The sequence below is a fragment of the Exophiala dermatitidis genome, assembly GCF_000230625.1.
Source record: "Exophiala dermatitidis NIH/UT8656 unplaced genomic scaffold supercont1.5, whole genome shotgun sequence".
Classification (NCBI taxonomy): Eukaryota; Fungi; Ascomycota; class Eurotiomycetes; order Chaetothyriales; family Herpotrichiellaceae; genus Exophiala; species Exophiala dermatitidis.
In genome coordinates this window covers 1981444-2004174 of record NW_008751650.1, presented here as the reverse complement: position 1 = coordinate 2004174, position 22731 = coordinate 1981444, and the positions used below count along the sequence as shown (strand labels likewise).

The 22731-nt window shown below is 52.5% G+C and overlaps 7 protein-coding genes across 7 annotated transcripts; 4 read left to right on the top strand and 3 right to left on the bottom strand.

Moving 5' to 3' along the window:
* Nucleotides 1-758: 758 nt before the first annotated feature.
* HMPREF1120_06300 (lysophospholipase) lies at nt 759-4910 on the top strand. Its single transcript, XM_009160501.1, has 5 exons — nt 759-1544; nt 1597-2378; nt 2444-2592; nt 2648-3010; nt 3093-4910. Exons 1-5 carry the CDS (start codon nt 1499-1501, stop codon nt 3664-3666), a joined length of 1914 nt encoding a protein of 637 aa, XP_009158749.1. The 5' UTR covers nt 759-1498; the 3' UTR covers nt 3667-4910.
* HMPREF1120_06299 (alpha-1,6-mannosyltransferase Och1) lies at nt 4775-6032 on the bottom strand (the record flags this gene model as incomplete). Its single annotated transcript, XM_009160500.1, has 2 exons — nt 4775-5580; nt 5657-6032. 2 exons carry the CDS (start codon nt 6030-6032, stop codon nt 4775-4777), a joined length of 1182 nt encoding a protein of 393 aa, XP_009158748.1.
* A 1476-nt stretch (nt 6033-7508) lies between these two features.
* Nucleotides 7509-9560, top strand: HMPREF1120_06298 (uncharacterized protein). The gene is made up of 3 exons (XM_009160499.1): nt 7509-8421; nt 8480-8735; nt 8820-9560. Exons 1-3 carry the CDS (start codon nt 8042-8044, stop codon nt 9363-9365), a joined length of 1182 nt encoding a protein of 393 aa, XP_009158747.1. The 5' UTR covers nt 7509-8041; the 3' UTR covers nt 9366-9560.
* Nucleotides 9561-10293: 733 nt separating this feature from the next.
* On the top strand, nt 10294-14149 carry HMPREF1120_06297 (uncharacterized protein). Its single transcript, XM_009160498.1, has one exon. The coding sequence runs from the start codon at nt 11969-11971 to the stop codon at nt 13811-13813; it is 1845 nt and encodes a 614-aa protein (XP_009158746.1). The 5' UTR covers nt 10294-11968; the 3' UTR covers nt 13814-14149.
* A 382-nt stretch (nt 14150-14531) lies between these two features.
* On the bottom strand, nt 14532-16880 carry HMPREF1120_06296 (uncharacterized protein; the record flags this gene model as incomplete). The annotated part of the gene is made up of 2 exons (XM_009160497.1): nt 14532-16637; nt 16713-16880. The coding sequence occupies 2 exons, from the start codon at nt 16878-16880 to the stop codon at nt 14532-14534; spliced, it is 2274 nt and encodes a 757-aa protein (XP_009158745.1).
* A 1044-nt stretch (nt 16881-17924) lies between these two features.
* Nucleotides 17925-22339, top strand: HMPREF1120_06294 (3-oxoacyl-[acyl-carrier protein] reductase). Its single transcript, XM_009160495.1, has 4 exons — nt 17925-18715; nt 18771-21400; nt 21460-21619; nt 21673-22339. The coding sequence occupies exons 2-4, from the start codon at nt 20829-20831 to the stop codon at nt 21694-21696; spliced, it is 756 nt and encodes a 251-aa protein (XP_009158743.1). The 5' UTR covers nt 17925-18715; nt 18771-20828; the 3' UTR covers nt 21697-22339.
* HMPREF1120_06295 (L-lactate dehydrogenase (cytochrome)) lies at nt 18526-20182 on the bottom strand (the record flags this gene model as incomplete). The annotated part of the gene is made up of 4 exons (XM_009160496.1): nt 18526-18695; nt 18761-19433; nt 19492-19991; nt 20044-20182. The coding sequence occupies 4 exons, from the start codon at nt 20180-20182 to the stop codon at nt 18526-18528; spliced, it is 1482 nt and encodes a 493-aa protein (XP_009158744.1).
* Nucleotides 22340-22731: the final 392 nt, after the last annotated feature.

Here is a 22731-nt window from a genome sequence, read left to right as displayed (position 1 = left end):
CAGTCTGTATAGAGTCATATTTCATCGGGCCAGTTGTCGGCGCAGATTGCGAGTGGCAGCGTAATAAGGTTCGACATCCCGGAACTGTGAATGCATTGAGTGTGTGGTAGACTTGAACCAATCCAAAGGAAAGCATTGGAGGCCTGGGTTTCCCAGTGTGCACGACCAGCCATCTAGCGGGCTCCGGACCAAATAAGGCATCACACGCTCCGTCAGAAGTCACCAATGCTAGTAGAGAAGCTGGTTCAGGCCAGAGGAGCAGGACGGCCCTCGTGCGGCACTCGAATAGCATCATAACCGTCCAACATCAGAAGCTCGAGCGTGGAGAAGAGCGCAATTTGACTGCATTGATGAAGTCTACTGCAATGAAACTGATTCCAGGTCCCAGCAAGAAGCCAACGAGAATTAATTCTCCTCAACTGCGATGCGAACATCCTCGATCTTTTCGTGGGACATTAGGCGCAGGTAATGGGTGGCATTTCCTGACGCCGTAAGGGACCCCCAGGCCTTGGAAACAGGGGCATCTGACGTAGCCAAGGAGGCACTAGGGAGACCAAGGGGAGGCAACAAGATGCCTACTTTGAGATGCCATTCGGTGTGTCGTTTTGAAGGAACACATTGCAGAGAAGTGAAGGATGGTGCGAGGACAAAAGTCGAGGTTGGCAGCCATTTCAAGCCACCGGGTGGCCTTAAAGCGGCGCGGACAGAGTAACTGGAACCGTCTCCCTTCACGTTGTGCTCATGTCTCAAAAGATATTCCCAACCGTCAGATTGAGGCAACACCTTTCACGAATTCCTCACTACCGTGTGAACACCATGGCTTTGGGTTGCCTTGGGTTGGGGTATTTGCCTTACGGCCGGGACGTGGAGATGTGGACTTATGGGCTGCCTTAGACTGTAGTCCCACTTCCGCGGAATTTCCTTCGTGGTGTTGTGCAACCAAGCTACCACCAACGACAGACAAGCTTTTATGAAAAGCAGGCAAATGCGGATAAGCAATGACGAGGACTACATTCTCAGCCTCGATGTTGCATCATAGCCCGCCGCTGGACAATGCCCTCGCAACATCTCGCGAGGCTTGCTGGATTGAGTGTGTTCTATGCTGATCCGATTGGCCCGTATGAGATCGACGAGGCCACCAGCCTCGTGCACATTTCCCTTCCTGGACATTTTGAGGACCGAAGCCTCCGCTAACATCTCAACCGGGTCCACTTCTGACTGCGAGGGACCCTGATATTCATGTTGGGCGGCCAGTATGCCAGAGAACGTGTCTGGCTTGACCTGCTCTGTAGGTATGGAAAGAACCGCCCCATCTGATACTGCTATACCGACTCAGCAATGCGGTGAACCTAAAGGCCGAAAGAGCAAGCAAAGCAGTACGTATGGACAAGGCATATAAAGGCCGAATTGTCCTCCATGCAGCCATCATGGTTCAAACAACAAACCCGTTCCAAACCACTCTTCAACCGCCGTCGCCGAAACTGAAATCCAAAGCGACATGGAAATCAAGATGCACGCTTTCCACACCTGTTTCCTCATATTGGGTTGGTCTCCCGATGTCTCTTCGAGTCTGATACGCCTCTTACATAAATATAGGAATAATCTACAATTCACTGGCCTACGATCTCACAAGCTATGCTCCGGTGCGCACATCATGTCCCAACCGTCGGCAATGGGTCCGTCCGGCGCAAGGCTTGTCTTCGGAAGAGGCGGCTTGGGTGCAAGGCCGTAAACCTGTTGTTCTTGATGCCTTCAGCGCATATCTGAAGAGGCTTAACATCACCGACTTGGATGTCTCTGGATTGGTCAACGCCATGAAGAAGGACAACAACTCTGGCGTCCCTATCATCTCAATGGCTATCAGCGGAGGTGGCTGGGGTTCTGCAATGACAGGCATCGGCATATTGCGCGCGTTCGACGCTCGATTCGCAGACGCCATCAACGAGCAAACCGGCGGGCTGCTTCAGAGCATGACATATATTGCTGGGTTGTCGGGCGGATCGTGGCCGGTCATGTCCCTTTCTACCTACAACTTTCCATCCATCAACGACCTGGTCGCCAACTGGCATACCGACATTGATCGCTCTACTGCAAACAATAGAGTGTACGCCGCAAATACGACATCTCTATTCATGGACGTTGCGGCCAAGTACGAGGCAGGGTTCAATGTAAGCGTACCAGATTATCTCGGTCGCTCATTCAGTTATGAGGTTTTGCCTCCTCCCAATGGAGGCTTGAACATCACGCTTTCCAGCATCACCAACCTGAGCAACTTCAAAAACCATTCCATGCCTATGCCTCTTTTCCAAGCCAATCGCCTGACGGATGACGACATTGAGTTTTTCGGCATCAAGGTGCCATACGGCAACAGCAGCATTGTACGTCTTATGGATGAAGCTTGTGCGGACAAATTAGACCGAAATGGATGCTAACATGTCGATAGATTGAGATGAACCCATTTGAGTTTGGAGCCTGGCAAGGATCGGCCGGCTCCGCGACTGGGTTCATGCCAACAGAGTACCTGGGAACGGCCCTCCAGAACGGCAGTTTGAGCAATAGCTCCGAGTGTGTGGTAGGATATGACAGGGCCAGGTATGTCGCCCCGGAATTGACAGCAGCATCGAAGTAGCTAACAACAGGCCGTAAGTTTCATGATGGGCGTTGCAGCGAGTGCCTTCAACTTCTGGTACATTGAAGCGCGTTCAAATGGGACTTTGGCGTCCTTTTCCAAGCGAGCAGTCCAATTGGCAGATCCTGCTAAGCACCAGAATGGCAAACGAACAGCCATCTCCCCAGCCGAAGTGGTCGACGAACTTCTGGACTCGTATCAAGAATATCTGAACCTGTCCACCACCGAATCCATGTACCCGTCGGTCCCCAATCCGTTTGCCGGTATGCAAGAATCGAATGGCCCCGAGCCTTCCAGCCTCCAACTTGCAGATGGCTCTGAAGCCGGCCAATCCATCCCGTACTATGGGTTGATCCAGCCTTCACGACAGTCGGACTTTATGTGAGTGACCACGGTCCACCTGTATCCTGTGCACACTGTGCTTGAGTAGCAGCTAGCTAACCAAGATTCTTCTTCCCATCAGCATCTCATGGGACAGCGACAGTGACCAGCCTCCATTCAGCTGGAACAACGGCACCAACATCTACAACACATACCTCCAAGCTCGACGGAACGGCCTTCCGTTCCCCGAAGTGCCGCCTCCCTCAACGTTCATCAAGCGCAACTATACCAGCAAGCCGGTGTTTTTCGGCTGCGACACGCAGTACACCACCACGCACAACACCTCGAGTCCTATCGTGCTGTACCTCACTAATACCCCTTATAGCGCATACACCAACTACACCTGGTACCAGGACACGTTCACGCCGGTGCAGATGCATGAGATCCTCGTGAACTCGTTCGATATCGCTACGCAGGGCAACGGCACCCTGGATGCCGAGTGGGCTCAGTGTATTGGATGCGCCGCTATCGATCGCAGCATCGCCCGTCTGGGAATCCAGCGCGTCGACCAGTGCGAAAAGTGTCTGCGACAGTATTGCTGGGATGGCACCTATGAGAACGAGGCTGATATTCCACTCGTGGATCTGCCTTTGAAGCTTTATCCGAACGTCACTTATGCGGAATGGAATGCCACGCACGGATGGGACGAAAACTAAAGATTAAAGCTTCTGCTCTCTTGATCTGGAAGCAGTGGAGTGATATTATGGTTGTGCGGAGTTGGGTCGACACGGAAAGGAAAAAGGGCATAATAATCAAAGAATGGTAATTCAATGCAGGGAAATACCGATGAAACTGAATCGAGTTTCTAACACGGACGATAACGCTGGAGCACTGTGCCGATTCACTAATATCATCCCATACATACTGTACCAGCTACCTTACATCGCAACCATGACTTCAGCAGGCTGGTACGAGAACACCCTGAAAGCCAACCAATGTCGTTCCCTTACATTTGCACTCTAAATCCATGTGGTATTCTTTCAAGACCAACTCCACCGACAGGCACTTGTCATCCGCTGCTGCCACACGTTCACACAGGTAACTAGTATCGATACCAACCCCGACCATCCTAACCAATCTGCCACCAAAAGGCACGGGACGGTGGAAGAGCCGCGCTTGGACTTCATGCATGCACGCATGCTTGCATGTTTGCTTCCCTCCCTGCCAATAATAGTCACAACCTGAACCTCTTGATACTGCCCATCGGATGCCGATTGATGGTCGATTCAAATCCCCGGACCACATTGGAGAGTCCAATGGAATGCCCTGCCGTGCCATGCTCTGCACTCTGCTCCGGCTGCTTGTGGACTTTATCCGTGCGAGAAGGGCCATCAGCTGCTCAAGTCTCGAGCTGAAACAATACAGTACGCCGGAGAGTCGTGCCAGTACCCTGAAATCTCTCAATAGGACGCCTATGACCATGCTGTGATGCGTGACTTGGGTCTGAATCTCTCGCGAGCCAAATCGAACCTCGTCTCGTGCAACAATGCAGCCTTCGGAAGCTCATGACTGAGTCTTATAAGGGGCGCGATAGTGGTTTGGCCGGGAATGGAGTGCCAACCCAACCTCTCGCGGTCTCGATCGTCCAACAGCAGTCTTGAAGCCTTTTCAAGGAGACTAGAGGACATGCAACCGAGACTTCCACGTGTTGCACGGCAGCCCTCTCAGAGACGAGCAGTAGAGGGATGACTCGGGGTCTTCATCCAGCTTCGAGCCTTTGACTCAACTCGCCATTGCCTACTCGCTAGAGTCCTGCCGTGAGCTTTAAGCGGTTTTCTCTTTCTCCTTCTGCTTTTCCTTTTCCATTTCTTTCTGCTTCTCCTTCTCCTTCCGCTCCTGCTCCTCTTTCTCCTTCTCCTTCTTCTTCTGCTCCTCAGCCGCCGCAGCGGCCTTATCGGCATCAGTACCCGCATTGTCCGGATTATACCAACTCCTCCCGAAATGATGCTGGACATATTTCTCGCCATAAGCCGGGTCCCCAGCATGACTATGTTTCTGACTGCCCGCAAACCCATTAATAGGCAAGATTAGTACATCGCCATAAAGTTTCGGTTCCTTTTGATCGTGAAACGTGTCCCAAGTGACATTCTGCCCTTGCTCATTAAGGACATGCATGACCACATCAGTAATCATGCCTGGTCCCGTGGCTTCCAGGACTTCCATCTTGTCGAGCGTCAGCTGAGGCAGTTCGACCCGCTTCCGCCGGGCGATATACTCGAGATTACTGATGACGCGCTGGACAGCGAGTTCGAAAATCGGATGGCCCGGTTTCGACATCAATGTCCATTGACATAAACCGATAGGGCGCACGAACATCGGGTACGTGTGGTCATCGTACTCGATACCGATGATCGCGTTGACCGTGTTGGCACCCAGGTCGATGGGGATCCAGCGGTCCGGATGGACGAGCATCGACGTGTCAATGTCGCTGTAGACTCCGCCCGCAGCCAGCATTAGGAGATACCGTAGGAAATCTGCTTTTAGCACTGGCACGCCCAGTCCGTCCCAGAACTTGATGATGGCGGGGCGGGAGGCAAAGTTTTCGTGGACGAAGTCGTTGGCTTGGTCGTCTAGACATCAAAGAAACGATTAGTATTCTGCTATAAGGTAGCTGTGCAGACAAAAAAAGAGACAGGCCTGGCTTACCATTTAGAAAATTATACTCAAACCCCTGGACTTTCTTCCACGTCTCAGCCTTGCTGGCGTACTTCTCGCGTCCGTGTTCATTGGCCGTCTGCCATACGATCCGTGGAAATCGCGACGGGTATTGTTGGATCGGTACAAATGTCGACTCGAGTGCTTCGGCCAAATGCTGGCTCTCTTCCGCTTCGTCCATTTCCACCCGTGGCCTCGATAGTGGTAGGCTTTTGTCGACATTGGCTGGGGACGGTTTGTTGTTGTTTGGTTTCGGCAAATGTGACGACAGCACACTGATGCTGGACCTGTGTAGTGACCAGTATAGAACGCAGACCACGATGATGGTCGCCGCCCAGTAGCGGGTGAGGTGAGTGCCGGAAACCATTTTGAACAAGAAAGTCCGCGAGTGGAACACAAGCAACGACAACGACAACGAGTGATTGTGATAGACTCGAGAACAGAGGCGATGATCAAGTGACTCTGGCTGTGATCGTGACTGTGACTGTGATTAACAACGTCGAACTCCGAGGAGGACGATTCTCGCGCCCAAGGTTTCCAGATCAATCCACAATCTGGAATGGACTTGAGATGTCGTAGTAAACCCTTGTCCAAGGAACAGGATCGTGCTCCGTCTGGCCTGTTGTTAGAGCCACGAAAAGCAAATCGGAATAGAACTCGATTTCTTCTCCAGATCCTTGTAAACAGGCTTTTGCTGTTGTTGTTTGGTTTCCGGTACACGTGAGTTGAGTCGTAAATCAAGTCAGTCGTAAATCGTTGCGATGACCCATCAATCCAAAAGCCCAAAGAAAGGCACCGCGAAGCCTAACCCTCGAAATTCCACGTGAGCAGGTTTGGAGTACTGTAAGAGTAGCGGCGATAGTCAAGAATCAAGGCCAGCGAGGCACAGCGACACTGACCGCCACCCCAGGGGCTGTCGACAAGAATGGCCAGTGCTGTCCTCGTGCTGCCTGGATGGATTCAAGCTAAAAGCTTCAAGCTTCAGTCCGATCAGGGGCTTTGTTGTGGTTAAGGCTACCTAGGTACCTAGATATGGCACAATAATGTACAGTATTGTATCGTACGCACTCTAGTCTAGCCAGAGTACGCGGTCTGGGCCGCAATGGGCGGGCATGCTCATCATTTTTTCGACACACGGGAGCGTGGGAGAGAGGAGTCTACCTACCTAGGTACATGCCGCACCAGACGGGAGTAAAGCCCACTCACAGTACTGCTGCAGGTTACAGTAGCGTGAAGAAAGCCTATCTTTCTGACATCTGTCAGAAAAAGGCTGACCCTTCGAGCACGGACTTCAACCCTGTTGGACTGGCTGAGCAGACGCTCAGAAAAAGTCGCCACTACTGGCACAACAGTCTGCCCAAGGTACATTGCAGGTGTCGGGTGCCGTGTGTCTTGCACCATGGGGGAACTGCCACTGTGCTGTCAAAACCTGTAAGTTTGGGCGGGAAAGGGGTTGAATTCGGGCAAAAATGAACCGCAATTTTCGTGTACAGTTGTACGGAATTTCCCACAGCAAATGCGGAAAAAGGTCTTGCGCGCTGCGAAGAAAGACAGCACAGCAACTCGGCCACATGGTAGAACGCGTCTTGAGAGTCGAGAGCAGGGTCATTGCTTCTGACGCTCAGGCCAATATCAAGCATCGTCCGCAACTCGAAAGCCGTAGAGGGGAACGATGAGAACCTCCTGAAGCCCGGTTGTGGGGTAAAATGCCGCGCTTGTCCTGTCAAAGCTCAGATAGTTCTCTGCGCTAACCGGTTGCGGACTTTGACAGCCTTGCGTGATGGGTCTGCTCGAGGCACCGGGGCTGTCAATCCATCATTTACAAAGTAGTTGTACGACTGTGTGCCACTCCGTCCTCTTGGGCAACGCCATGTTAATTGCGAAGCAACCTTTTCTCCGTCAGCCACAATACACGTCAAATACTAAACCAGCATACAATGTGTCCAGACCAGTCCCTCTCCTTTACAATATCTCCTGAAGGCGGCGGTCCGGTCCACCTCCATGCACCATACCCTCTCGGATGCACGGTTGCTCTCCTCAGTTAGTAGTCGTAAGGCTCGATTACTGGTGACAGAACCCCTCCCAAGACAACTTCGGACTAGGTAGCAGTTACACTGGAATGATTTTCTCACCTCCGTTTCTTCGTGCATACCACTTTGCAGCAAATATTCCCACTTCACAAGCGCGCTTCATGACCAACGTCGCGACTGCGCCTTCGACGAGCGGCCTATCGTGAACCTGCCTCTAGTGTTTCTGTACCTCGATCGACGACATGAACCCGCAAACGTGAAACCATACCGGCCACCGCGATCCGGGATAAACAACGGTCACACGACTTGATATAAAAATAAAATATAGGAAAGCTATCCTGCCAAGATGATTACCCTCGGCAGCCTGGTGGGCAAGACGAACATCAAAATCATCAGCATCATCACCACCGTGGTGTTTATGAGCACCGTCATCACGGATTTCTTTGGCCGGACGGGACTGCCCAGCACAAGCAAGTTTGACGGTCAACCGAATTCGAGTCGTGGCCGCTCCAGCATCGGGAAGCTGTCCATGCTGTATGGCGAACCCAATTCACTTTACGAGCGAGCATTGTCGGCGCATTTGCCGCACAACAAGAACTTTGGATACAGCATGTACGTGCTCAGAGAAAAGACGCTTCCGGGTTATTGGTCCAAACCCGCATATATCCTGGATCAATTGCTCGCCGAGCTGGCGTTGCCACAGGAAGAACGTTTGAAATGGCTGGTGTAAGTTGGAATGCTTTCGTAGACGACGCAGGAAGTGCGCAGACTCACATGACATCAGATGGTTTGATGGCGATACGGTCCTGATGAACCCCAAAATTCCACTCGAGATATTCCTCCCTCCGGACGATGAATGGGGCCATGTGCACGCTTTGGTCACGAATGATCACAGAGGACTAAACAACGGAGTGTTTTTCTTGAGGGTGCACGAATGGTCGGTATGGCTCATGACGGCGTGTTTGGGGACGGAAATATTTGACCCGGAAATCGAACTGGAGTTCGGCGACCAGTCTGCCATGGGAATGTGGTTGAAAAAGGTGAGTGTTTGGCTTCCACAGTTCCCGTTGTAGCCAGTCCGGCAACCCGTAAGAAGGAATGCTGACATCAGGGTACTGTGGCAGGAGCGGTTTCGTAACAACACAATTCATGTTCCGCAGAGATGGTTCAACGCATATGCGGGCTACCGAGGGGAGAAAACCGATCTGTTCGCCGACCCGATGGCGCCTCAAACCAAGTTTAGACACAACTCGATCAAGGAGGGAGATCTTCTCGTGCACCATGCTGGTCACAAGTCCTTGCGGGCGCAGCGTATGGCCCCATGGATGGACGTTGCGGAACAACATCTTCCACAGTGGGAATTGGACCTCGATGAGACGACCTACGAACAAGAGATTCGCGATTTTTGGAAAAATGAGGCCCCTAAGGAGAGAAAACTGGTTGATGACTTGATCAAAAAAGAGGACCAGAAGGCGCGAGAAAAGGCTAAGCAAAAGGAGGCCGATGCACGAAAGAAGGAGGAAGAGGCCAAAAAGAAGCAAGAAGATGCCAAAAAGGCTGACGAGCTCAAGAAAAAGGCAGAGGCATCCAAGGCGGACGATGAGGCCAAGCGGAAGGAGGAAGAGACCAAAAAGGCGGACGAGGCGAAGCAAAAGGATCCTTCGACCTGACGAGAACTTGAAGGTCGGGGATAATGAGTAATGACCATTATTAAAGCATTTGTACAGGAATATGTATTAGCAGCGGACCGCGAACGTTTCAGACCTAGCATATTACCTTTCAGGTCTATATTATCTGCAATAGGTATTGTGGTTCTTGATATTTATGTGCAACCAAAGGTGAAATACATCAGTCTGACAAAATCGTTTCTCGGCGTACGCTAAGAAAAATTTGCATCCTACTATGGATGTGCGGTAATCCAGTGTCAGACCACTGGCATTTGAGATTCTGAGCAGCGGTCGAGGCACAAGCACCCCATTGCTTTCACGAAGACGCGTTTCTGCATCATTAGCATTTTGACTGGATATTACCATGGCGGGACGCAGCCAACGTACGCTCGTACATCCTATGTAGCGCGCATAATGTTCATATCATTACTAGGTGTCAGGTGCAGCCTTGGGATCGACCGCGTCTTGAGCGACGTGGAGGAATTTCTGGGGTTGAAAAGCAGAAGCGGCCGTAGATGCGGCAGGGATCCCGCTGGAGTAGCAAGCATGGCACTCTTATTTAACACGATGGCAAAAGTGCATCAACTCTGCAGTTGCTTGTTCAGTTGCCAAGATGTCATGCCGACACGAGGTTCAGAAACTTGAAGGGAGGACTTTCGACACGTCGAAGCATCACGGCACAAGTTGTCAAAGCCAGTACTAGGTAACTGGAGGTTAGAGCAGGAGTAGGGACAAGTACTAGTAGTACGTGTAGTGTAGCATAAGGTATCTACCAGCATGAGTCCTGTACGTGTTTATTTGACTGGCCCGACCATCGCCCTTGCCCCTTTTTGCCGTGGCCTTTCCCCCTTCAGCCTCCCCACATTATTTTTAAGATTGGGATCCATCAAAAGTGACAAGCAACTAACAAGGGGCTACCGACGGGCTACCGACAAACTATCATTTCTATTATTGCGGACGCTCGGCCATTCCAAACGGCTAGAAAGCCAACAGCCACATGCTGACCCCCTTGGACCGCACCCGCGCTGGAAATGTGAACCTTTGCCTGCACAGAATCCTCCCGGGCGCCCAATCATGAAATACGCTGGTGAGGTGATGCCCAATCCCTCGACCAGAATATCCACGGTGTCGAGATTCCTTAGCGAGATTGCGCGACTTTATTACCAACAACAATCTGCGGTATTGGGGGCGGAGAGTAAGCTATGCAGGGCTAGCTATGCCAGCCCATACGTTCCAGCCCCGTGTCCCTGTCTCATCTCTCTTCGTCGTTGCCTGCTCCCGCACCGTAACCGGAGCCACTACTACCAACTTGGACTTTACATACCATATTCAAGAACATCATTTCCACGCAAAAGCCGGGGGAGATCAGAAGAAGGTCCATACAGTGGCCGCAAGTGCAGCTTGGGGTAGAATAGGCGAGGCGGATAACAGGGGCCACTTCTAGATCCTCTCCTTACAGCGCCACCATCTCGGGTTCCTGCATAACATCCTGCTACTGGCTGGCTGGATTGAAACACTGCACGATCCTTGGCCCCTCATCCTTCCCTTGCTCGTTTGTGCCAGAAGACACCACTACTCAACATAACTAGGAGTCCTAGGCCCGTCAACACACCCGTCAACTATTGAGTTGAGGCGAAACCCGTGGCACGCGACTCACACGACTTCCACTCGATTCGCCATAGCGAGCAACAACCGAGTGGTATCGGACTGGGAGCATTGGACTTTTGTATCAATTCCACAACTCTACAACACGGCTACAATTCAGAGTAGTCCTACGGCTCCGACTCAGATTGTAACATCACAGACACAATCCGACCAAACATCTTGCTCCAAATCGAAGGCTGGCTCACAGAACGGTCTCCCCAAGTTCTTGATTTCGACCGCCCTTCCGGCATCTCGCCTCCTGCTGCCTCTGAAGTGACGTGCAGCGACTGATTATTGACTTGGCTGGGCAAGCTAAAGTCACTTGCTCACTTCGTATTGTGCACGTCTCAGTTTGCACACCCAACAAGCCAACCGACCACTTCAGGCCATCACAAGTCAGGGGCGCCATCATTCTTATTAACAGAATCAGTATCAAAGTGAGATGCAGAGATGAGAGTCGGAGTTTGACAAACTGGTCGTGTGATACCAAGCTTATGGGACATCGAGGGCGGGAGTTTCGACTACTCACTAACCACTGTTGGTATTAATCGCTTGCCACCCCTTACATTTCTCCAGGCTCCGTGCACGCCGCACTGGACATTACTGCTGTCTTATTCGGTCCCTCCCTCCCTTGAGTGAGACTGAGGGGCACCCCCTGCTGTACAGTCCATCATTTGCGGACAAACTGAAACTTAAGTACCAAGGTGGAGGATCTGTTTGCCAACTGGCGCATCAGACGCATTTTCTGACTTTGGGTTGAGGGTTGGCATTCCATTGCCCTACCTTTGAAAACCGTACTTTTGCTGGTTGGCTGACCCGCGTGGTGGACAATCTCACCCTTCTCAATTCTCATTTCCCTGCTTGTTGGGGTCGGTTTTCTGACCTGGATAGCCAAATATCACCAATCTTGAAGAGCAAGACTAGACAGGAAACTGGTGGAAGGACCAGAGGCCTCACAGACCATGGCGGAGCAACAGCAGCCGCAACAAAATCAACATCTTGACGAGTCATATGTCGATGTGGAAGATGAGAGCAACGAGAATGCTCCATTAAACCCAACCGGCGTTTCGACGACCTCGTCGGGGCTCTTGGGCAGTCCTTTGTCGTTGTCGGCGTCTCCCTCTCACAAGACACCAGTGTGGTACGACATCACGACGGTACGACGGACGTACGGACAATTCGACACGCTGGGCAGCGTGAAGCGGTTCTTCTATGCCCTGATCCCCAGCTGGATCACGACGCACTCGGCAACGACGCCGTCCAAATCGGGCATCTCGGCCCTCGACGGACTCCGAGGGATAGCGTGTTTATTCGTTTTCAACGAGCACTATGTCATCTGCTACCAGTCGCGCAACACGCAGGTGTGGATCATGCGGGTACCATTCATCCGACTGTTGTGGTACGGCAAGGCGGCGGTGTTCCTGTTCTTTGTGATCTCGGGATACGTCCTCAGCGTCAAGCCGCTGAAGCTGATGCGGGCGCGGGCGTACCTGGATTTCCACAAGACCATCTCGTCGAGTTTCCTGCGCCGCGGAATCCGACTGTACTTGCCGTGCATGATAGTCAGTTTCATCGCATGCGTGCTGACGTACATGGGCTTCTTCGACCACTCAGCCGAGATTTACAAGCAATACTCGCAGTTTTTGTTTCTGAAAGAGCCGCCGCCGCCTCGTCTGGCCTCGTTCCGCGAGCAGTTTGCGGGCTACCTGACCAACGTCAAGTTCATCTTCAGCGCCACCATCCCATTCGAGATGGACACGGACGTGCTGCACTACTTCATGTACGACGACCACCAATGGACCATCCCCAAGGAGTTTCGGAGCAGCATGGTCGTCTTTTCCGTTTTGGTGGCCATGTCGCGGGTGCGGCCGCTGCTGCGGGTGGCTGTCGTCTTCGCGCTCGGCTATTACGCCGCATACACGGCACGGCTGTACACGGCGCTGTTCATGGCGGGCATCGTGTGCGCTGAGCTCGACCTGATCCGGCAAGCATACTATGCGCGGTGCAACGAAAGATTGCCAGAGTACGCGGACAGTGCGACACCAGACGAAAAATTCCTGTCGACGTCGCACTACCGTGGCCTTGAGTCCCTGCTGCACCTGCCCAACATCTTCTACAAGGTCATGTGGATCTCGATTTTCACACTGGGCGTCTTCATGATCTCGTCGCCGCAGGAGATCCAGCGCACGCCAAATTACCTGCCTTTACTTCTGCGGCGATGGGGCGTCCACGACATTGACAACACGCTATTACTGTTCGGGTCCATCATGGTCGTCTGGAGCACGGCGACCTGTCCGTCTCTGGGTCCTTTATTCAACAACCCGTTCGTCGCGTACCTCGGCAAGATCTCGTACGCCCTGTACCTGATGCACGGCACCGTCATCAAGTCGCTAGGGTACAATGTTTTACCGTGGACACTGCACATGGGCACCTGGACGCCCTGGGAAGTCGAGCTCGACAAGGAATGGTGGGCGACGGTCCCCAACTCGGGCAAAGTCATGTCCCATATTTTAGGTCTATGTTTCGTCGCCACCACCTGTTTCTGGGTCTCGGATCTCTTCTGGCGCTTCGTCGATATCCCCTCCGTCAGCTTTGCCAGAAAAGTCGAGAACTGGATGACAAAGGGCGCAGACGATCCTGTGCCCCCGCAGGGATCCTTACCTGCTGCACACAGTCAGCCTTTGACTTTTGATTTCCGTCGCGCAAGGGCCGCTAGCCACGGCGGTGCCGCTGGTGGCCACATTAGAAATGTCAGTGGTCTGGGTGGGCTGCAGGATGGTGGTGGGCCAAAGAGGAAGAATGGATAGATACCCAAATTGCGGGAGGGAAGGGTGCAAAACTTGAAGGGGATTATCGAATTCGGAGGATTTCTTTTATTTTCTTTTCTTTTTGTTCGTGTTTGAGAATTCGTGCGCATGTATGTACCTATGTTTGTGGTGAGAAAGAAAGCGCAGTACTAGTACTACTTACTACCAAGTAGGCTGTTTGTCTCTGACAGTCCTACATTCGAGGTGCCATACATAAAGTCCTGAGCTGAGGATGGAATCATTCCTACCGAGAGGGATCGATGGAAAGAAGGGAAGAGAGGGACAAATAAGTTGAACTCGTTAGTATGGAATGGAAATACCTAGTCTGCCACTCCACTCATATCGTAGGTCTCATTCGTGTCTATCTGCTTGCATTGCCTTTCTACCAATAATGAAGTAAGAAAATAACCAACTGACCAAACCCACCTGTCCGCTCATCCGTACATATATTCATAAATATCTCAGTTCGATGCATGTTTGAAGAAAACCATCGTCCAGCTTTGGTCTGTCGGCTCGGCATCGCCTTGAGGGGTTTACGCCCCTTTACCTGCGAGCGACACCCTAGCTGATCCCTAACCTAACCTGTAACAAAGGAAGACAGAAAATAATAAACGCCCAAAAAGACACATCGTATATTCGACATTTTCGCTCTATCCGTCCATTAATCGTATCATGGGCTGCCTGTCTGCCCTGGTCCCCTGGCATTTTCAGCTCCTCGTCAGCGAGCTGCTGGGGTTGAAGTCTTTGGCTGGTTCTTGGCCTCGGAAGTCGTGGGGAAATCCTGGACTTTTTTGCTGTCGTCCTTGCTGTCGGCGGCGGGTTTGGTGTCCGAGTCTTTGATGTCCTTTGGTTGTTCCTTCGCGTCTTGAGGCTTCTTGTTGTTTTTGTTGTCGACGGATTTACTGCCGGTGTCTTTGGCTTGTTCCGACGCAGTCTTTTCCTGCTGTTGCGCCTCCTTGGCTTTCTTATTCTTTTCTTCTTCCTCGAGGGCCTTTTGTTCCTGCAACTTTTTGGCTTCGGCCTCCTTTTTCTTCGCTTCCTCCTCCTTGGCCTTTTTTGCGGCCTCGTCCTTCTTCTTCTTCTCTTCGTCCGCCTTGGCTTTCTCCTCGGCTTGTTTCTCGTCTGCTTTGGCCTTCTCCGCGGCCTTCTTCTTTTCTTCGGCCTGCTTGACCTTGTCTACATGGGAATTGACGTAGCTTATCGCCGACTCCTCCAGACAAGCCCGGACGTCCCATCCCACGGCGTTGGCTCGCTCGTAGCGGTCAAACGGCTCAAGAAGCGCCGAGTATTCGTTTTGCGCGGCATCATTGGCAAAAGTCGGGAACCCCTCGGTGGTACTTTCGACCTTTTGCTGTCCAAAGTAACTAGCCAGTGACGGCAAACCGCGGAGAAGATTCCACACTCCAGCCACCATCATGACCTGGACCGTGGCGTCGTCGACCGACAATGTCAGGGTCATGACGTCCATCTGCTTGCCATTGGCGTCCCGTCCGTCGAGATCCCATCGAGCAATGCTGTTGGTGATCATGATTCGGCCTTTGCCGCAAGGGTCGGCCAGAGCATCGGCGTCCATGACCACTCCTTCCCCGAAATCCAACGCCTGCGAGGCGTATGTCAGGTAGAAATGCGTCGTATTGGTGACCAGCACTGTCAGTTCTGGTCGGTAGACTGCCTGTCTACAGCCACCTGCCTTCTCGACATGGGTTCGGGGAAATGACACGAATGCTTGGACATTGGGCGACCCGAAAGGCGACTCCAGCTTCTCCTTGTTTGACAACGGGATCGGAATCAGCTGTGTGCCCCCTCGAAGACTGCCGTCATGGTCGTCATGCTGACTCGACAGCGCCGGCAGAACTTTCTGCTCAAACACCACGTCGCACATTCCCGTCGAAAGCCGACATTTCAGAACAGTCAGTGGCTCGAAACGCCAGATGAAATGTATGTGCTTGCTCGGTTGGCCGGCCGAGGTCGTCGTGTTGGACTCCGGGTCGTCCTGTTCAAGCTCCCGCACAAAGAAGGGCGCCCAGTTCTTTTCTTTCTTCGGTCGCTCCGTGCCCCGTACGGTGAGAATGTTGGACTGTTCAGAGAATGGCCGGAAGATCCACATGGCGCGCTTCCAGTTGGAGCGGCTCGTGATCATGTTGAATACAATGACCGGTTCGGCATCCTCGACCCCTTCTTCGATGATGATTCGCGCATCCTCGGGCCCGAACAGCAATCCACCAATCTTGTACTCAGTAGGCGTATCAAACACTTTGGGGAACTGAATCTCCCGCCCTTTCCATTTCAGCGTGTATCGATCGAGGTGCATCCAGTTTTCGCTGTATATCTGTCCTCGCAAGAAACTGATCCGACATCGATCCTTTTGGCCGCCAGGGTGGAAGATGATCCTTGACACGCACAGATGAACGCCGTGGTCAGGCATCCACACACACGCGGTGGCCAGGCGGTCCCAGGAGGCCGCCAGTATCTCGTTCAGGGAAAAGGTGCCCTCTTTAATCCTGTTCATGGTGGGCGCATAGTCGATCATTGGGTGTGCATCCAGCTCCGCGGCGATCTCGACAAAGTTGTCATGGAGGAAAAAGGATTCTTGCACCCCTATCTCGGACGAGTGTGCAAGAGTTGAACATGATAGGTTCTGGCCAACGTATTCTCCTCCTGGTATTGCGGTGTTATCGTATCCCTCCACCCACACCGCTTTGAACAGGCCTCGTGCCTCGTAATTTTGGCCGCTACCAGTGATGGCCTGCTGTTTGTCGTGCTGCTGCTGTGGCTGCTTTTCGTGATGGTTGGGCAAAAGTTCGACTTCGGATGATATTAAGGGCTGCAATCAATCGAACCGTTAATCAATCTATCACTTGCATTTCGGTATCACACATCAACGCTGGCGGCCACTCACCTCGGTCCCGCGTAGGTAGTATGTCTGATGAAACAATAAAGATAAAACAAAAAGCGATGCGCCTGCAATCAATGTCCGCCTCGAGAAGAGCGGCCGCATCTTTAAGCTGACAAGCGGGGTTGCCCATCGGGCAGCAGCACCCTGCTCTAAGGCTTGCACAGATGGCATTTTGGAACTTGCATCTTTTGCGGAACTCATGACAAGAACCTCAATAATATGGCTCACAACAAGGCCGGGAAAAGAGGGAGAGAAGAGAAAGGAAGGTGATGACGGTGAAAGAGACACACAACCCCCAAAAGCCAGGTGTGCCTTTCACCCAAGCGTTGAGGCAGCAGTCACAGTGTACCTATCTACTGTACCTCACCATGGGAAAAAGGCCAGAAACAGGGACAATTAATGCGTGCTTACCATGCCTTTCATGGGCTGGAACTAACAAGCATGACCGGTGTGCTGTCAAAAGAGCATTGACCGGTCTTTGACATGAGCGAAGTCTCCATGCATGCAGACCTCGCGAGCGCCGACCCGGCTTGAGCCAGGAAGGCAAAAGAGGCTTGCCTATAACCGTGAGTGTGTACGCGCACGGTCATTCTTTTCCGTTTCAAGCATCGCCACCAATAATGGCTATCTTGACGGTAAAGCCTTGCTTGACTGGTTGTGTGGTTTGTGTGTGTTTCTCCCCTCACACAATTGGGGCCCTTACCTATAATTATTGACTTACCGTCGATTCAGTTCAGCCCATATTTTGTGAGGGACAATAGGCCTCCGGCGGCAAAGCTGATTCTAGCCCCCGGGGTGGATGGCGATGGGTATTGTTGGCTAGGGCCGATAACCCACGATGGAGCCTCACCACTGACTGCTGGTGACGACTAACTTTCTCCTCCTGAAGAACGCACCGACCCCTGGACTAGCCTCGAACGGGTTTTCTCGCGGGCACGGGAGAGCAGAGTATCAAGAAATGGGCCCAAGGAGGAGAAAGGGGGCTTTCCGTTGAAGAGACGACAAAGCATGAGTGACTGGCTGGCCCATACACTGACAGCTGTCAACGGGTCCCCCTAAGCGACAAGTCGTCCGATAGGGCCGTTGAGATCTTCAGAAAGCCGTGTTGCGTGGGGCTCAAGTCGGTCGTCGAGAGGCACAATCATGTCGATGGCTTTTTGAAGGAGGTACGGTGTACCGTATTCAGGCTGTAAATAAAACTTTGATCGCAGGTAGTGTTAAAGTGGACGGGATCGATCATAATTTGGGCCTTGAGGCGGGTCAGCAGTTGACATTTTGACGCCGCCCCTGTTTCTCCTAATGCTAGATACAGCTCGATCGCCGCCCTTTCGATCAAACGAAATGAGGAGCGCACTAGGGAGGAAGTACTGTAAAGAGCATGTGTTAACGGATGAACGTGATGATATTGTGTGCTGTGGCTGGCTGCGGCGGCCTCCTTACCAGGTAACCTCCCACATCAACCTCCCACTGACACCAAGACAGCCAGCTACACAAAGCCACATGAGACTGCTTATTCAGCAACCCCTGAGGCTCGGAATCGTCAGCGCTCAGTCCATCGTCATGTAATACTCGATACACTCTGGAAAGATTGATCTACATTGTACTCAGCGGACTGACCGCTATGCTATCGACTTGTAGATCGGGTAACGCCAATGGAGTCAACCATCGCGCAATGGCCACTATCTAAGCTTCTGTCACAGACATGTCGGCCCATCAACGTGGCTAGCCACCACAGATTTCATATGCACACAGATCATTTTCCATGGCCTCTCCCGCCATTTGGAATCCTCCACACATCTTTCAAGCTCACCAAGCTTCACAAACGAAATGCCCGTCGGACCCGAGGGGCCTTGCGCACATATGGATGACGGGAGCCTTGCGGCACAAGAGGGTCAACTTCACCTGTGTTGATCAGTGCAGGGTCGGCGTCTTCGAGGCTCTGGAGCCCAGCGAGTTGCATGGCTGTGATTACTTCTTCTTTGAGGACTGTGCACGGTAGTAAAGTGGTCAGCGACCGGGAGCCTGGTTCCACACGGATCAAAACCACTTACTGTTCACCAGATGTACTACACCTTCTTTGCCGTAGTTGAGCGCGTACATAAAGGGCCTACCCATGCCGACACCGCTTGCGCCCAAGCAGAGAGCCTTGAGGACATCCGAGCCCCTTCTGAAGCCGCCGTCGATGAAGACTTCCATATGGTCGAACACTTCGGGACATTCCTTGTGCAGTTCCAGAAGGACAAGAATTGATGCCGGCGCCCCATCCAGAGCCCTTCCTCCATGGTTGCTGACCATGACTCCTTGACAGCCTACTTGCATGGCAATGCGGGCGTCTGCTGCTGACTGTACTCCTTTCAAAACCAGGGGCAGCTTGGTCTGCTGCCGCAGCCATACGAGGTCGTCCCAACAAAAACTAGGGTCGATGAAGGACCCTACATTCCGAGCGAGACCAGACGTTTGGCTGCCGCTCGTCGCAGTAGAGCCGCTCAAGCCGCTGGCCTGAAACGTTTCGAGCTTCAGCCGTTCGTCGGCCTCTCTTTTTGACACGACGGGGAGATCAACGGTGACGAAGATGGCTTTGATCTGCGGCTTCGAGTTGACGAGACGGAGTAACTCCTCGGTCTTGCTTCGGTCCTTGTTGATGTATAGTTGAAAGAAGAAGGGTTGGTCCTGAGGTGCAGCTTCCAGGATCTCGGTCAATGGAAAGGAAGCGTTTGTGGATATCTAGAACGGCGGGTCAGTCTCTGCCTGTGATTCGACTTCCCGCCACGACTGGGCATACCATTTGCAAGATGCCTGTTTCAGCTGCTCCTCGACTCAAGGCAACCTCGCCCTCTGGTCCTCCGGTCTTGCCCAGTCCGGCTGGCGAAATGAAAATTGGAAGGGAAACGTTGCAGTCAAGCATGGTGCCCTTGGTGGACACTGTCGCCACATTTCTCAAGATCCGAGGTCGAAACCATATTCTTTGCAAAAGCCTCTGATTGGCGTCGCGCGTAATGTTGTCGTTTGATGCTCCTGAGATGAAGGCCCAACTCTTCTTGGAGATTGATTGTCTGGCAGCGTCTTCGAAATCCTGCAGATTGATCAATGCATTCAACGGCGGCTTTCTCTCTGTGCGTTGAGGCGCTTTGCTCCTCGCGCCAGCGACGCCAGAAGGTAGCTTCGTAGCTGGATCGAGCTGCCCAAGCTGTTCTTGCGGCAACAGTGTAGCGGTGATCAGCTTCGGCTCGTGCACCTCGCCATAGGCCTGGGAAGCATCCCTGCCAGCGTAAGCATAAATGACTATATCTCTCGGTGAGCACGCTTCCACTACGAGTCCTTCGGGGTTTCTCACTATCTGAACCTCCTGGATGCTCAGGCGCAAAACGGGTCATATCGTAGACTTTCCCATCGACCACAATCCAGCAATCATTGACCTGATTGTGCCTTTGCACCTCGGATGCTGGGATGGACGATCTTCTTGACCCGTCCATATCTTCCAACAGCCAGACTGGGACTCGGATTTTTCGCTATCTCAATATACACGACATCTTGCGGCTTGCAGCGAAGCAACCGCGAGCAAAGGCCTCAATGTCCTATGAGTTCCCCGCATTCTCTTCCTCGGGTCTGTACTTTTCCTTCGTTGTCAGAAGATTGGGGTTGATCCGCATGGACCGTGTCGGTATACCGAAAAGGGAAGTCCGGCGATGGAGAAGGCTGCTCAACATCACATAACACAGAGTGGTATTATCATTATCTCCATCTTGATAGGTGCATACATACCTAGGATCTGTCTGCAATGTAAGAGCCTTGCCTGACATGATCAACATGAAAAGGAGGGTCCAGCAACCAGGCGCCGGGGTCTCCACGAGCTTGAGATGTGGTCCCTTGTCCGCTGATATGGGGTGTTTTTATCAAATGTGGTCCGGATCCCGGAGGTACCACACACGGTGCACTCCGTCCGCATGGACTTCATCCGCAATGACTGGATCCGTCCGGCCAGCGGAAGAAATACTCGTCTATCTATATGTTTCTGCATGGACGATGCTCGGCTGAATTCATGTCTCCCCTAAGAAGATCCCCTCGCTGCTCATACCACTTTTTTTGTCCAAACAGCGACTGATTCCTCAGAACTCCAAAATGACACAAGGACGGCTATCAGGCAAAGTTGCCATTGTGACTGGAGGTGCCAGTGGCTTCGGCCGAGGTATCGCGACCAAATTCGTCAATGAAGGTGCCAAAGTCATCATTGCGGACCTGTCTGCGGCCTCTGCTGAGGCCGTGGCAAAGGAATTGGGTTGTCAATTCACCGTTGCCAATGTCACAAAGAGGGAAGATTGGGAGGCCTTGCTCAGGAAGGCCCAGGAGCAATATGGGGGTCTAGACATCATTGTCAACAACGCCGGAGCGACGTATGCCAATAAGCCCACCCACGAAGTCAGCGACAAGGACTTTGAACTCGTCATGGACGTCAATGTCCGCTCCATATACCTGTCCACAAGTGTTCTTCTCCCGTATTTTCTTGAGCAAAAGAGGCCTGGAGCGTTCATCCAAGTATCGTCAACAGCTGCTCTCCGCCCTCGGCCAGGCCTCACGTGGTACAACGCTTCCAAGGCCGCAGTGAGCAATGCCACCAAGACGATGGCTGTTGAATATGGACCCCAGAAGATTCGGTTCAACGCCGTTTGTCCCGTGGTTGGAAGCACAGGAATGTGAGTTTTCGTCCGGACCTTATCATGACTCACGGAGTTCTTCTCACACCTACCCTTAGGACACATTTGTTTCTCGGAAAGCCAGATACGGAAGAAAACCGAGCTGGCTTTGTTTCCACGATCCCCATCGGTCGAGCAAGAACTCCAGCCGATGTTGCCAATGCTTGCTGTTATCTAGCAAGTGACGAGGCCGAGTTTGTTACCGGCGTCAACCTTGAGGTATGTCTGCCCAACTGCCCATATGAATCACCTGCTGATCAGCATTTGTCTAGGTCGACGGCGGCCGCTGCGTGTAATATCGTGGCAGGGCTTTCCCGGCGACGCTTGCGCCTCATGATCTACTGCACAGGGCCGGGACTCAGCATTGTCGTGGAAGGTTAGATAATCCTTAGCCAGCCAACCATCGCGAATCTTGATTTCACGCAATAGTTTTCTTCGTCTTTCAAGTTCGCCGAGCGGTCTGCAAGGCTGGAAGAGGACTTGAATTGCAAGAGCATGCCGTCGAAGTGTCCCTCACTGCCGTTGGCAATAGAAACCCCGGAATATCGGATCAGACCGCTTGATTCCGGCCATCTCTTCGCTCGAACCACGTAGGCACGATCCCAGGGTATACGCGGTGAGTCGTCTCTGAATGAGGAGAGAGCGCAGGCTCAACGATACCTCGACATGTTAGACTTTGCCGCGGGGGTAATCGATATCACATCAGCATATTATTAGGAAGGATTTGTTCGCCGCAAGTAGCGTTGTCCATGGGCCACCTAAGCTCGCCAGAGCTGGGAAGACTGTTGCTATGATGGCGGCGAGGATGCTGATCTCTTGTGTGCAAAGCAAGTAAGGACGGAAGAGTACCTTACGCAGGCACCGCTGCTGTCCACAAGCTGCTCGATCATGGATGTCTTATGTCAGCAAGGACTGGCCACACGTGACCCACCAGTACGTTGTAAATGGCGCCACTGGCACTGCAGACTGGCATTGCCAGGCACCGAAGAGTGCAGCGAGTGGCTCCGAGTCCCCTTCAGTTCCCCAGGTTCTGTTCTGGCGTTGGGGTCAATTTTCTGGGTGCCAGTTGCGGGCGCAGACAGACTCGTGCGATTTTCTGCACAACTGCGCTCATCATCCCACAACGTACAGAACATGATGATGTCCACACAACAACTCTTCACGGCCTGATCTACACCAGCTGGTTCCTCAGTACAGTCGTTACGGCTATATTCTTTTTGCTGCATATCTTGCTATTAGTGTTGATGCTAGCGGTGACAGCCTCTAACCCTCCACCACCTTGTCTCCTCCAACTCTTAATTGATCCTGATGAAGAGAGTGGGACAAGAGCA